Source organism: Anguilla rostrata, chromosome 2 (genome assembly GCF_018555375.3).
Source record: "Anguilla rostrata isolate EN2019 chromosome 2, ASM1855537v3, whole genome shotgun sequence".
In the NCBI taxonomy this organism is placed as follows: Eukaryota; Metazoa; Chordata; class Actinopteri; order Anguilliformes; family Anguillidae; genus Anguilla; species Anguilla rostrata.
Window position 1 is genome coordinate 12,163,832 of NC_057934.1, and position 16,368 is coordinate 12,180,199.

The 16,368-nt window shown below is 38.5% G+C and overlaps 2 protein-coding genes across 2 annotated transcripts in view; one reads left to right on the top strand and one right to left on the bottom strand.

Moving 5' to 3' along the window:
• ank3b (ankyrin 3b) overlaps positions 1-2,968 on the bottom strand; it is a 163,468-nt gene extending 160,500 nt beyond the window's left edge. The window contains exon 1 of the mRNA XM_064320052.1: positions 2,666-2,968. Coding sequence (XP_064176122.1) covers positions 2,666-2,707 — 42 coding nt within the window. The 5' untranslated portion in view covers positions 2,708-2,968. The remainder of the gene's footprint in view (positions 1-2,665) is intronic.
• A 3,366-nt stretch (positions 2,969-6,334) lies between these two features.
• On the top strand, positions 6,335-11,267 carry cdk1 (cyclin dependent kinase 1). Its single transcript, XM_064320261.1, has 8 exons — positions 6,335-6,491; positions 7,461-7,509; positions 7,756-7,912; positions 8,076-8,199; positions 8,461-8,631; positions 8,786-8,949; positions 10,204-10,345; positions 10,823-11,267. The coding sequence occupies exons 2-8, from the start codon at positions 7,473-7,475 to the stop codon at positions 10,937-10,939; spliced, it is 912 nt and encodes a 303-aa protein (XP_064176331.1). The 5' UTR covers positions 6,335-6,491; positions 7,461-7,472; the 3' UTR covers positions 10,940-11,267.
• Positions 11,268-16,368: the final 5,101 nt, after the last annotated feature.

The following is a 16,368-nucleotide window of genomic DNA, read 5'->3' on the forward strand; positions in this document are numbered from 1 at the left end:
GGCATATGAGCCGGGTTAGCTACTGCTGCATCGTAAGAGAAAGCAAATAAAAGGCATGAATTGCAAGGAAAATATTTTGGTGTTCAAGTGAAAGAAAACCGCACTTGAGACCTGGTGCTGGAGTCTCAACCTTGCTGGAGTCTCAACCTCTCAACCACTTTGTCATATCAAAAATTATCATTTTTGAATTTCAGTCTTCCTGAAGACATGAGATTTAAAAGTATAACTTTTTTGCATAATTTTTCACACACATTAACAAATCGAACACTAAATAATTCAATTATTTATTCAAATTCTTGCTATCAATACAAGTTTGTAAAATTGATAGCAGTCGCATTAAAAGCACTAGACGTAGAGCACCAGTAACACGAGGATGCCCCTACACTGAGCAGCTTACCTCACACATGATGTGTTGGCAAGCGTCTCTCTGGAGTTCATAAATAGAGAGCACTCAGAACACTTTAATAATTGATAATCAAACTCATTCTTGGCATCTTCAGACTGGGATTACAACCACTTTTCCTGCCAGCTTGTCTACCTAAACTAAATCACAGGGCAACCATTACTTAAAAAGCTGGTTTGACGCATTTGGCTCTACAGAGATTCTATGTTCTGATTCATGAACAGTCATGTATCACTGGACAATAGTGAAAAGGAAAAAAATAATACATTTTTAATAAACTCTTCATTCAAAAGCATGCTTGCATGAAAATGACTACCTATCCAGACCTGATCATAAGTGCTTCAGTGCATTGAGTAATGTTTGCAGTGTAAATGCTTCTCAAACAATTTATGGCAATTAAATATTACTTAATAATAGAATACTGTGCAATAAAGAGGGCAATAATGGAAACAGCAGTTGGTAGTTTATGTCAGGAAACAAATTCAGGACAAAACATGTCAAAATAGGAAAATATCCATCTAACTATGCCAGTGGCCCATAAGGGAAAAAAGCTGACCCAGAATGAAATGTGAGACAGATCTGTCCAATTTACTAACAGTGGTTTTGACAATAACTTCAAAAGTACATTAAAATGATCATTGTAGTTGTACATCTGATTGGACTTTAAAATGTATTTTCAGTTACTATGAAAATATCAGTATGTATTTGGAAAATAATCCCCAGAGCACATATTTAATAAAGGCATGCACCAAGTGAGTGCTTTAATAAGAGCAACTTACACCTGCTTGTAGTACAACCTGTTCTCCGCATAAGAGGTACTGAATCTGATACAGGCACCCGAGGTGCATTTTGACTGTCAGCCCCAAATCACTCAGCAAGGTGGGCTTTTTTCCACATGATTCGTTTGGATGATGTTGTCATCTGAAATGCCTACAGCACAACTATAAAGTAGTTGGAACTATGGTGAAATCAGCAGAATCTCTGGCATGTACTGAGAGTATTCAGCATGCATAACACTGTCAAAAATATATCAGTCTTGCTGCAGAACTAAATTTATTGGTTCATGCCCTCCACTGAAATTAAATTTGCATGCAAAATAAAAATGTGCAGGATAATGACAATATTCAAACATTAATCTTTAAAAAACCATGTTTTATCCTTTTTTTTAAATATGTATCGTTTATGAATGAGTATGCTGTTAAAATTTGCCATGGGATAACAATGCTGTGCCTTTTCTTAAAATAAAATGGGTTTGGTTAACCTTGTATGGGTCAACCTAGTATCTACGTGCGGATCCATATTGAGTTAAACAATGTAATAGTAGGCCAGTCCTTTTAATTATAGTATTATTATCCTGAGTCATCAATGTCCCATTGTGAGCTCTGAAAAGGAAATGCGTATATGCTTTCAATTTAGAAATCAGTGACGAGGACATGTTACTCAAATAGCCTATCTGGCCCTCGATTAATCAGGAGGTTAAGGCTAGTCGAAAAGAAGACAAGATTAAACATAGCCTCGTTTCAAGGATGTGTGACAGAACAGCGGGGACAGCCCATTTTTACGCTTTCGCATCTCCTCGCAACTCAAGAATGTAGCGCTGTCTGTAGTACCTAGAACTAATCATAACACTAACTTTGCCTTTTGGGGGTAATTTAATAGTGTAAACTACAATGTCGGAAAAATCGGACCCCCTGTGCTGACACTAGAAATAAGAAAAATGTGAACTCAACAACCATTAGGCTACTCCAAGAAAGTTCCAAAATTACGCAAGTTCACTGCTGCTTATAACAAAGTTTGTTAAAATGTTAATATAAAAATTTTACAAATAAAGGCCAAATGTGTTGATTTCAAATCATGTTGTGACATAGAATATCGGTAGCATACCACTGGTCCTTTCCAAATGCAACAGTTTACAGTCGATTGAAATTTCCGTGAGAAAGGTAAACGTAATGGGCATGGATCATATATTGAAATCAATCTCAAATAGTCCATATGAATTTCAATTTAAATATATCTGATGGAGTGAATATTTTTAAAGTAACATATTTATACTTGGAAAAAGTTGCAGATCCAATCGGACGTCCATACAGTAACTTTCTGTTTCGCAAAACCTGCAGTAATATCCTACCTGACTGCGAGTTACTAAACAAGACGCATCCGCAATTGCCAGCATAGTAGAGCAAAACACTGATTTCAAACATTTAATTTTGAATAAAATAAAACAGCACATCTACATTTCCAGATTCACCAATATGCTCTCACCTGTACGAAGTTGCTTTCACCTGCGATAGGGGAGGAGGCCATGTTGCACCAGAAGCCAGCACTACCGGACAGGTTCACAATATCTTGCTTTCGTCCGTTTTACCGGAAAACTTTCCAACAAAATCCATAAACTTTAAATCTCATTTATATAATTATTACTCGGTTAAATTCACTACACCACGACAACTGTTGCGAACTGCGCACGTCTCCCCAATGGGAGTCGCAAGCGGCACTGTATGGCACAAGTTTCCTGTGGGACAGGACTAAACAGGTAAAGTCTACTGCTGCTCAGGGCTGAGCGGAGAAAGGAGCAATTCCATTTTACGTATCCATAGTCCGTATAGCCCAGCACACCATGGGGGCAGGGTGCGGCACTTTGGCTACGCAAATCAATAACCACTTTCGTTTTTTCTTATGTCAAAAAACGTTATACGTGTTGGGATTTGCACTTTATTTGCATACTACATGCTGCTTACAGTAACAGTTTTCTTGGCTAATAACCGAAGTTCCGTTCCTCTCACTCGTTTTTTAAGGATGCAGAAAAACAACTTTAATTGATTAGCCTATATATTCATATACCCTTGCAGTAAGTGCTAGTTTCAGTTGCCTACCAAGCTGCCTAATAAATATTTACAGAACAGACTACTAAATAATTACTTTCCAATCCTGGCCGTTTCTTATGTACATGTTCCATCTGGAAGAGGTTTAACTGTAACCCGAGTTACAAGCATTCATATTCATATCATATGCATTTAATCCATTTATTGACATTAAACATTAGATGGCGCCATTGTCGTTTTATTTATTCTTCTGCTCGTAAAAATTTCGCCAATATTTATCAACAGGGGGTGCCAAAGTTCCTGGTGAGAGGCTAAGCTACGGATGTCCAGTCTTATCCGAAAAGGGTCGGTGTGGAGCAAATTTTGCACAAGTCGTCTTCAATCAAGACCTCGATAAGTAGAATCAAAGTGCTAGTCCAGAACAACAACTGCACCAACACGGTCCTTATTGGTTAATACTGGACATGCCTGCTATATGCTGTAAGCATGTATTGTCAACAGCTCTAACTCCAGTCATGAATATGGACAAACAAAAACTGTAGCCAAATGCAGTTTTGTTTCTCTAATATTAACCACATTCTTCCCATTTATTGTGATGACAGGGATGAGATTATAATTATTGTCATTTAGCAGATTTCCTTATTTTTGGTGACACTGAAGGGAATAAACATAATATCAAACAAAATTGATTGAAGTCTGGTGGAGTGTTTTTTGTTTTTGCTCTTCTTTTATGTTATCTGTGTAAAATAGCACTATTGCATTCTGGCTATGGGTGGTTTCAGTATGTACATGCAGTGATGCTGCAGCCAAAATGTTCAATAAATCAAATTTCCATTAATGAAAATATTGAAAATTATAATATTATAAGTGGCGTGTAGAGATATACCTGTGGGCTACCACATCTGATTCAATGTATGACATTTTGCCATATTGAGCATCATAACATTGTATGAAGTTTTAATGATATTGATTAAATGTTTTAGTTTGGTTTTTGGTATTTTCTGTCATCTTGAGGAATTCAATGGTATTTTGATTAGCGAGGGGTTCTTGAGGCAGAACCAAATTAGTCTCTCACTCCATAACAGACCACAGAAACCAAAAGGCAAGGGGCCTGTATTGTAAAGTAGGATTACAGACCCATGTAACACAAAACTTTTACAATATTTCTGCCATGTAGTGACAATTTTATGACATTACATTGACATAATTCCAGTAACCTTGTGAGAACATCCTGTGTTAGCCGGATAACTGCATGGAGTAAAACCCAGAACACTCCCAAATCTAGAACATGGACTGAAGTAAAAACAGCTGTTCTGGGTTTTGTTCAGTGCAGTTATCTAGAAAATTTAGTAATCCCGCTTTGTGATATAGGCCCCAGACCTCTTGGCAAGGAATAAATGTTCAGTTTCAAAGTTTTTCTTGCTAATTTTCACCCTGTCTGAATAGTATGAATGCCTCTGTATCTCATACAGAGTGGACATGCATGAACACAATTCTCTGATCTGGATAGATTGCATCATAAAAACACATATTCAGGGTCAGCACTTAAGTGCTTGGCTACACACTTAAATGCTTAGCTGCTACAAAGATTGATTGGTTAAAGAATCCACAAACCTTGTTTCCAAGACTTCATTTGCCTGCCGATTGAAAGAAAACCAAAAAACCTGCAGACACTGCAGCTTTCTAGGACTGGAGTTACTGATCCCTGCTGTAGAGCAGGGGTTCTCAATTTTATCCAGAACGGGTGAAGCAGCTTCAAACTCATCTCCTCCCTCCTTTCCTCCATATACTTCCAGGTAGAAGATGAGTGGGAGTGGAGGAAAGGAGGTGAGGAATGAAGAGTAATGGGACACAGCCCTCATTCAACAACTGGAGACCTCAGTGAGCTGCTAGTTAGTAGAGTAAGGTGTGCCAAATCAGGGTTAAAATGAAAACCTACAGGCTGAGCTCCAGGAACAGGGATGTGAACCATTGCTCTATATAAAAAAAACCCCAGGGGTGTCAAATCTTATCCAAAAAGGCCAGTGTGGGAGCAGGGGTTTTTTTTCAGCCTAGTATTATGACACCTGATAATTAACAAATCATCGTCCGCAATCAAGAGCTTTGCTAATTAGAATCAGGTGTCTTAGTGCTGGGCTAGTAAATCTGCATCCACACATTTTTTTTTTTTTTTTTTGGTTAGATTGGATACCTCTGCTTCACCCAAATGAGTCTGGAAACTACAATGGGATAAATGTATTGAAACAACTTGGAGGAAATTTAAAAATCACTCACAAGGTCGGGGGGAGTAATATAGCTAACATTGACCAAGGCACTGCACAAACCTTGAATACGATGCTTAAAAATATTTTGGACTACTTTAAGGATGCCATGAAATGTTTCAGGATATTAAATATTTGTATTTTCAAAGGAATTCATGAACTACCAACTTGTCAAATTGCAGCCTGTTGGAATTAACCTGCCTCACAGAGGATACAAAATTGGTTATACGGAGAAATGAAAAGACACTCAGATAAGCCAAAGACTAGAAAAAAGAATCACATTTTGACAAGTCATAAAAAGTGGACTTATCCACCGTTTGGTGTTGAGGCCTAGGCTCTTCCATAAATGGTGCTTACAGGCATTAGCAGCAGCAGCAAAAAAAAAAAAAAAAAAAAAAAAAGCATTTGCATTGACTTAATTCTGGGGTTTAGTAATGTTTAATATGCAATTTTAGTTATCATGTGGGCACTAAATTATGATGATCTCAGATTTAAAATAAAAATTTGTGAAAAAAAAAGTTGTGCAAGAAGTATTTGTTCATGTTAAACCACAAATAGTCTAACAGTAAGCACTGACCAAAAGACAAGTAAAAATGGGACAAGTAGCCTGTTCTCACCATGAGTACCATCCACAATGGTATGAAACCTGAGCACTGAAAACTGAAGATTTTTATAAGCTGTAATATTTGCTCGTTTTTATTGGCGACGAATAAACAAAGCCTTCCCTACCACTGTATCATTTTTCTTCGATAAAAAGACTTAGAAACATGGAAGTCACTTTCATGGTTTTCAACACCGCCCCCTTCTGATTTTTCATCACCGCGTTTTAAAGCCCTTCTCCCGCTTCAAAACATCTACTTCCCGATTGGCTCCTTTGAATGTAATCGAGAAACATGATTGCTTGAATTTGAAAGGCATCAGCACCGCCAGTTTGAAAGCATATTGTCATCCAGCATTCATAGAGCCTGTGTAACTTAGCACCGCAAGAAGAAATACTTCTCGAAGGTAATTTTCACGTTATTATTTTAACTTTTATAGTAACTTGTATACACGTGGTTTAAAAGGAGATTATTTAAGATAATATTGTTTAAGCTATTTATGATGCGTAGTTTTCTACCTCACCACTTCAGCAGTTTACATGTGGAATTTTAATTGGGCTGAGAAAAGAAAAACATTTATTGAAACATTAGCTAACAATCTGACATTACCTTTCTAACGTTACCAAGCTTGGTGTAAGATGGTTCAACATTATGACATTATGTAAAATTATGCACTAGCTAGCACTGAGGTAAATTTTGTTAGCAAAGTAAAGTTAGCCAACGTACATCTAGTACAGTAATTGTTTGGGTAGCTACCTCAGTAAAAGGGTTTAAGGTCTATAATATTTCAGAAACGTAGCTGAACTCAATCTAACACCGAGTTAGTTAACGTTAAGTTACTTTAAGTTGCTTATTGCGAGTTTTTGCTTGCTCTAGCCTAGGCTAGCTAATTTACTCAAGATAATTCACCTAGCTGGTTAGCTAAGTTCAGCCGGTCAGTATATTCGTTAGCACGCTAGCCCAGACATCAGGGAGTTCGAACGTAGCAAGCTAGTATTTTGCCAGTTTTGCAATTAATCACCTAGCCTTCGAAGTTCGTTGACTAATTTGGGAGATTTAACTGAACAGGCTATGAGTTATCCAAGTTAGCTTATGAGACAAGCTCACTAGGTTGTAGCTAGGTAACGTTAAGTTACGTTAACCTAACGTTGGCTAATTTGGATAACGTGGGGTTTCTGGTTACTGCCTAGTTACATTCCTTTCATTTGGTATCTGGTTTTATTTAGCGGATTATTGCCAATGTGTCTAACCGTAGCTAGCTTGCGCCCTAAGCCCGTTCTTGCTGATAATTATTTCACTCTACGAGCCCAGCCAGTTAACGTTTTTGTTAGCGTACCATGAGTCAAATGTTTGGCTGACATGTTCATTTCGTTAGGAAACTGCAGCGATGGAGGATTACTTGAAGATAGAGAAAATTGGGGAGGGTGAGTATGCATGTGGCTAAATTTGCTAACCCTTCCAATGAACGTTATCCGTCCAGTTGCCTCCCAGTGCTTTCCTTTTCGACCACATTCATCTTCCTTTTGAAGACTAGAGTCCATTTCCTACTGAATACTCTACGGTTCTATTTTAGGTAACGTTAACTGTGTAGGCTGGTTTTCGAGTAAACCAGCATCTAACGTACACAATTTGACTCCTTTAGTAATATGCCAACCATTCCCTTTGGCCAGGTACCTATGGTGTCGTGTACAAGGGAAAGCACAAGACTACAGGCCAGGTGGTGGCCATGAAAAAAATTAGGCTGGAAAGTGAGGAAGAGGGAGTTCCCAGTACAGCTGTTCGAGAAATCTCATTGCTCAAGGAACTTCAGCATCCCAATGTTGTTTGGTAAGCTTTTATTTATTTATTGCACATCCAGCGTGCAGTATATTGCAGTGACCATCCTTTGGAAGCATAGTCTATTAAAAATAAAAACTTCTCAAGCAGTAAATAGCCTGTATCTTAAGTTTTGTACCCTGGGACTCCTAAAATATTTTGAGTCTTCCTGCAGCCTGTTGGATGTCCTGATGCAAGACTCAAGGCTCTACCTCATCTTTGAATTCCTGTCCATGGATTTAAAAAAGTACCTGGATTCCATACCGTCTGGCCAGTACATGGACCCTATGCTTGTGAAGGTATGAAATTGTAGTTTATAATCCGACTTGCCACGCACATACTGTGTCACACTTATGTTAATTTAAATGTCATTTTAACATTATTTATTTTTACTATGGGTATAGATTTCTGTTTAGGAGTGTGAAAACACAAGGGCTGGGGATGTCAGTTGGTAAATGGAACTTTGTTCTTCGTGGTGTTTGTGTATTGTGTAACCAGCAATTGCATGTTTGTGTTTCTTGCTGATTTGATTATTTATTCATTTATTTTCGCCCCCTCAGAGCTATTTGTACCAGATTTTGGAAGGAATACTGTTTTGCCACTGCAGAAGAGTCCTTCACAGAGACCTGAAACCACAGAATCTGCTGATAGACAACAAAGGGGTGATCAAGCTGGCTGACTTTGGGCTGGCCAGGGCCTTTGGTGTTCCTGTGCGGGTTTACACTCACGAGGTGAGCGGCCATGTTGTGCTAGTGCTGGGTCGAGGTACCATGTGGTGTATTGTACCCAGTGATTGTGTGCCTCATGATCTGTAGCCATGTGGCTGTTGCAACGGCTGCACCTCCACTGGTTGAATTGTGATGTGAAATCTGGTTATGTGCGCAGGTGGTGACGCTCTGGTACAGAGCCCCTGAGGTGCTGCTGGGGGCCTCCCGGTATTCTACCCCGGTGGACATGTGGAGCATCGGAACAATCTTCGCAGAGCTGGCCGTAAAGAAGCCGTTGTTTCATGGCGACTCCGAAATCGACCAGCTGTTTAGGATTTTCAGGTACGGCGATTGCACGCAGATGTAGAGTTGCCTAGTCCAACTTGAGTCTTGCAACATTGGCAGTACGTAAGTAGGAAATGGAAAACAGTTGAGTTAAATATTAAACACTAATGTAGTACAGGAAGGTCCGATACCAGAGCTGGCCTCTAAGGGCTAGTGTTCTGTCATCTGCTACAAGAAAGGTTATAAAACCAGTTGCTCTAAAAAATGAAGACTAGATGTTCACTGTGCTAATGACTCTGGAAGAGGTATGTGTCCTGAACTAGTCTTATGAGTCAATTAAAAATGTGAAATATATGTAGGGCACCAGTGATATATACTGAGAACATTGTGTCCTATTCCCACTGCTGCTAAGGGAATATAGTATTTTGGGGGGGGCATTGTCCTTGGCAATGCTGAATGTCCTACTACATGTTTCACTTCTTAACAGTGTCCCCCTGACAGGGGTGACCGACCTCTGCAATGTTTAGGAGCAGAACACAAAAAAGTGCTGTGGTTTATGTGTTCACTTGAGTAATTGGACACATTTTCTGTGCGATAAGATTACTGGGTAGACTGGGTAGGGAAGTGGCAGTTGGTGAGGGGAAATGTGTACAATAAAGGCTAATGTAACAGAAGTCTAATGTTAGGCTCAAGATAACTTATCAATTCTTTCTTTGTCTACTATCCAGAAATAAAAACAAAAATTGATTAATTTTTGGGTAAGGGCTTAAAATTTCTTTTCAGTCTTGTGTTTCTTGGGCAGGCTCTGAGAGGATTTTTGAGATTTAGTAGGCAGATCTAGTTACGCCCGTTCTGAAGGATCCTGAGGTGCTTTTTTCATCCTGACGAGCAGCAGTCTGTATTTTTATTGGTCCTTCCTGCCAAGTAGCAGATATGTGGCATAATGGTTATGGAACTGGGCTTGCAACTACACAGTTGTACATTCAAATCCAAGGTGGGGCACTGCCATTGCACCCTTGAGTAAAGTACTTCACCTTAATTGTCTCGTTACAACGAACCTGCTGTAGAAATGGGTCGTTTGTAAAAATTAATCTAAGTGTCTAAATCCTTAACATATTTGATATGCTCGCAAATGGTGAAAAGGTTGGTCCAGCTAGCTCGTTTTATATCGAGTGCTTAAATGTAATGGAGGATAGGCAATGGAGGCTGCCTCTGAGAACTTGTCCTTGCACTGGTGCTGTGAGATGGGCAGAATTCTTCATATGTTACTGTAGTAATGATGCATTGTGTGGATTTGTGTCACGTTTGTAGGACTCTGGGAACTCCCAACAACGACGTTTGGCCAGAAGTGGAGTCCCTGCCGGATTACAAGAATACTTTTCCCAAGTGGAAGGCGGGCAACCTTTCTTCTGCGGTGAAGAATCTGGATGACGATGGCATCAACTTGCTGTCGGTAAGGTCCCCCACTCACCTCCTCATTTTGAAATATACCTGAACAGTTTCTAAATTAAATGGAAAATGTATGTTTTTTTGTTTTTTTTTTTAAATCTTGATTTGGAATGGAAGTTTAGTTGTCAGAGGGCTGGGATTTGCGATAGGCTTTATTTTGTGTTGGTTTATGCAGTTCACAGAACCCTTTCATTTGCGCTTCATATATTTTATAATATGGACATTTTTTGATTTTGTCAATTCACAGGGTCCCATCTTTCAGAGCACGTACTCCCTGATAAACCGTTTACTGTTTAGTGAGGGTGTCTTTAAACAAAAGTTTTTAAATAGCCTATAGAATCTTGTGGGTAATTTACATGTAATGTCATTGAATATTGGATTAGAATTTCTGTGGGAACCCTGTCAGCATAGCTATCCATGTATGATTTGTATGGTTTATTCTCAGTTTGGATGTCTTTGACTTTGTTTCATTCTCTTGTAGAAAATGCTCATCTATGACCCTCCGAAGAGAATTTCAGCGAGGCAGGCAATGAGCCACCCCTACTTTGATGACCTTGACAAGAGAACCCTCCCAGCCAGCACAATCAACAAATTCTGAAACCCCTCACATTGAATAATCACCCATAATTATGTATTTTTATTCTTTTCTGTGTGCTTTCCAGTCTGTCTTTGTGTTACATATTCATGTATATCACTATACTCACCGAGTTCTTCTCTTATTGGTCCTCGTGTTCTGTAAATAGTGTCTAAGATCTTTGCTCAAAATTGTGTATAATACCACCAGACAAATATGGAAAGACAGGTGTTTGTATATGTATATAATTTCAAATGTAAAGGGCATTTTTTTTGGAGCTCCCATTTTTCATCATCTGTTCTTGTATATTCATTGCAAGAAATGCTAATAAAGTGCACTTTTTGAGATCCGATCTTGACACCCTCTGGTTTTCTGTACTTCCATTTAGATTATTTTATGTAACTCATGCTTAACACTCATAAAAATGTTGACAGTTTATTCAGCAATTGCCCAGAAGCTCATTGCACTCATGCTGATCCTGTTACCGAGTTACTGGTGACCGAAGTTTTCTGCCAATACTATCAAAGTGTGTGTCTTTACAGGCACCAATTACTTAAAAAAAAAATCTTTAGTCAATGTATTTCTGCACCTACCTGCTAAGTCCAAGGTTCATGGACATTGTGGAAATTATAGCAACAAAAAAAAGGACCCTTAAAATTACTGCTTTTTTTATTACACTGGAAATCTAACTATTCAATGAAAGCTGAGGATTGGCATATAATGAGGCTTGGTCCACTGTTGTCCATGCAGTACACAAGTATTTAGCAACATAGGAAAAACAGCTATAAGATTATGCAGCTACTGTATTAATTTACCTGTAAAAATGTGTTTACTGACAAAGACAAGCACCTGTGGTGCAGTCCCTAACTTCTATGTTAAAGAGGTGAAACATCAGGTTTCAAAATCTCAACTTGATTTAAGACGTTCGCCGTCAATCTTATATATGTCTGCGAAGCGAGCATTCTTTTTTCATTTCATTGTGTTGGAATAAACTTTATAGCTGACATCACCAGATAAAGGCATAAAAATAACTGAAACAATCTGACATTCTGACCATACAGCCTTGGGGAGGGGAGCTGTCATATGCACACAATTCCTCATCAATACTGGCCAAGTAGGTGGGGTGTGTCTCCAGCATACTGATCAGGAAAAGGTGTGGTTTGGAATGGAATGATAGGATGTCCTTTGTCTTAACATCTCAACAGTTCTAGGATATTTGAAATGGTGCATAAGAAAATATGTGAATTATATTTTTATATAAGCATCTTCCTGGTCTGCAATTAAAATGTTATGTTGACTATGCAAGTATTTATGTATATGCTTCCGTGGATTAACGTGCTGTAGTGTTTTTGTTTTTTTTTTCTATTGCAAACATGCTTTATATGTTTTTGCAATTCATTTAAATCCTTGATTTAACAGTGAACACTGAGCAGTCTCCACTGCAGGGATTACAGCAGAGGTGGGCAATGAGGGCCGTATCTGTTTCTGGTCTTCATGCCAACTTCCGCCCTTAATGATTTCATTAGCCGTAATATTAACGCCATCTGACATGTCACCTACATTTCTTGATAAGTGAATGATTGAGAGCCAAAGATTGTTCTTGTGTCCCTAAATGAAATGTATTACTGTGATCTAATCCACAAGTGAACCAGTGTTGGTGTATGCAGCCAATTGGCTCATTTAGTCAGAGTAATTGGTGGAAACAAAACCTGCATACACACCGGCCCTCCAGGACCGGAATAGCCCACCCCTGGGTTACCGTGTATTTCATGTAAAAGAGGCCGTTTGGATATTTTATCCCAAAACTGTGTTTGAGTTGGGCCACTAGGTGTCCCTATACAAACACCTTTTGTGCTTCTCATGCCAACATACTGACTGTGCCGTATCTGTGGTGCACGATAGCAATAGGTTGTTTAGTCAGGCTACAGCCTAACCAGAATCTCAAAAAATCATAAAAGACAGACTGCTAAGGAGTTGACATACTCTTTTGTTTGCCAAAATGTATACCAGATCAATCTTCTGAAATAGTTCCCAAGTGGCATCATTTGGGATTTGGGATGGGATTTGGCTGCTGTCCTGGTTAAGGTTGTACATCTACCTTGTCTCTGTCATCAAAGAAACATTTTTACATGTAGGGATCATTGACTCAGTCTGCAGAGGACTTGTATGTTCAGCTAAAGGCAGTGAACAGAGCAAGAAGTCCAATATCCAGGCTATTGGGTCAGAGGGAGCACATAATACCAGCCTCTCAACGACTCTGGGAACATCACAGAGATATCCTGCAGGATAGGCCAGCATGATGTTGGAAAGGACTATTTAACTTGCAGCCCTGAGCTGAAATGTGGTCAGCTGAAAATGTGCTTTTGGCCCTTTCATCATTCTGAGGAAAGGAAGAATCATATCAAAAGTATAATTCAGAAGCATCAAAAAAAAAAAAAAAAAAATTCTCTGTCCAGGTCTGCCTCTGCATTCTGTCAGAATACCTCTTGCTAGTGACAGAATAATAACTAACAGCCAAGCAAATTTTATATTGATGTCTTTGATGTTTGCAAGCATTCTTAAATTGTATTTTAAATAGCAGTTGGGAGATGGCTGGCATGTATGCATGTCTAAAAAGAATCTGGCACCCAGCAAGAAGTAGTTGAATTACCCTGTTGCTTGTATGCCATGTGTCTGAAGGGTGAATGTATTCTGAATTAATGTATGTTATATGTATATTGGTATCATGACTTAATTTAATGGAGTTTGAACACAATGCACTGTTATGCGGAGTGTTATAGTGCTATGTGATACTATGAAATGGGCAAACTATGCACTATTTGCAAATACTGGAATGAAAAGAAGTATTTTATTTTCAATTGTTTTTGTATTGTTGTTATTGTTGTTATTATTATTATTATTATTATTATTATTATTATTATTATTATTATTATTATTATTATTATTTACTCATTACCTCAATCTGATTGGTTAATATGAGACATCCTTGAAAGGCCCTATTTTTAAGTGCACTGTGGTGAGCTGTTTAACTCAAGCACTGACAACTATTTTCAAAAATCCCAAGCCTATATTATTTCTTACTGATATGCAAGATAGATGGAGGTTTGGTATCTTTTAGAGAAACACTGAAAAATGTTAAAGCTGTAAAAGATTTGTCCATAAATTCTTGTTTGTTTCTCTTGGAAGTTCAGACCTTGGATTGATTCTGTGGTGCTAAATTGCATTTTTCACAATGCTTTATCTTTCCTATAGTCATAGTTGATGGATGAGTGTACACTATTTAACAAAAGCAAAACACAGCCTCATCATTTGACTAGTCTGGCTTTTGACAGTTTCTGAGTGTGTGAGCTCAGTGTATACCCACTATGGCAAAAAACAATATGTGGGTCTCACTCCCTGTTCCAAGGGACACTTTGCTCTTGAAATGTGACCCCATGAAGAGCTTCGCCTGTGCAATTACACAAAGTCAACGACCCTCTCCAGCCGACAATGTGATTACCTCCTCCGCCAACGAGTCCTTCACCCACCGTAACTCTACTCAGCCTGCCAAGCCAGAGTATTAGTGCAATCCTGAGCTAACACACAAAATACATCACATACACCTTATGTGGTACTGTATGTATGCACATATGAAAGTCAACTTACATAATCAGCTTTTTCCAAAGGTAACTAAAATGAAGGCATGCACATACTGTACATTCTCTCCAATGAATGACCGCTGCTCATACAGAATCTATGCCTTGAACAATGCTCTGTTTCTTTTACAAAATGCAAATGCAGCCTGGGAATGGATAATGTGGAAGGGGAAGATGTTTGTAATTCATCCGTCTTTGGAGGCAGTTTCCCTGACGTCTCATTTACAAAGAAAAAGCAAGAGATGCCACACTCCAATAGCTGTCTGTCAGAAATGTGTCACACTACAAACATTTCAGTGTGAGCCTGATTATTTTGAACCACAGACCAAACATCAGTACCCACTGCAACCAGTGACCACTTGTCATCTATGACCTTTGCAAAAACCTTGTTGGATTTTGTTGGCTATAAATTGTTCCATCTTCTAACATTTCATAGGGGGCCTTAAATCCTACCGAACACATAATGTTATGTAATGTAATTATATCACATTTCTTAAAGGTTGCTGTAACTCTATCCCATTGCAGGGCTGTTGAAAGAACATTGTCTCATCTTGGATCAGAGCTCAGTGTGATGGCTTAAAATTGCAAATTGTTGTCCTTTCTGACATTGTGAATATATTTACCCGGGACATCCGTATTGTATTTCCTGTTGCCTTTTCCATGATTTCATAATCGAGTTCCCGGATTGCACACGGTGTTCTACTAATGAATCTACCTGATATTCCTGAATAGACTTGAAGAGGTAAAAGGCCATTAATATTGATTTTTAATTATACATTTAGACAGTTCATATTTTGCATGATTTAACAATTATACATATTGTTTTGGATAGCTTGTGTTCTGTGTGGAAGTATACTTATAAATTATATATATGTTTATATACAAATATGTTCGTATTTCTTCATTGGACCGGACCAGATCATTCTAAACTGAAAATAATGCAGATATGCTGGATACACATTTTACATGATCTACTATCCTCAGACATCTGCTCCTGAAGGCAAATATATTAGTGTTTTGTGATCTAAGATGCTTTTTTCTCTTGCAGTCAATGGCAGATGGCAGTGAAATATGGTTGTTGCTCAGGCAATCAAAATAAAAAGGGCAATATTTGTAACTGCGATGTGGGTTTAATTCCCAGGCCTGAGACTGCCGTTGTACCCTAAAGCAAGGTGCTTAATCGAAACTTTCTTAGGTGAATTTACAACTGTCGAAACCTTTCAAGGCATAAAACACATGGGCCTACTTCTCATTAAACCTGAATTTTCTTCCATCAAAGTTAACATGAATGTATGTCACTCTTTCAAAAGTCTAAAATGTTATCTAACAAGCAATTTGTCAAAAGCTTTAAAATTGGTATTATATATATTTTATTTTTATGTTATGAATTAGCTCAGTAAATGAATCACATTACTGGTGGTGACTTCAAAAGTATGGGTCCAACAGCAGTTTCCAGCCAGGAATTCCAGCCCGCTTTGTCTAGGTTCACTGCTCCGTGCCCTGAGCTGTATGATGGCTCTTTTTCCCGCCGTTGATCACGCCAAGCTTATAGGCCTATCCATCTGCTGATAATGTCTTGTAAATGCCAGTTGTGCCGATTTATCGGCCACAATCGGCACAAGATGGAGACAACACGTGCACGAGATGACAAGAAACAATTTATTACAATGAAATTAAACGCGTCACTCACAAACATCCGACATTACCAAACATGAGGTGTGAAGAGTGACGCAAATGGAGTATGAATGACTGCTTGTATGAGCGCCATGAGACCAGAAAACTGGTATTGCGCAGGCAAAAAGTCAAAATCAACAACAA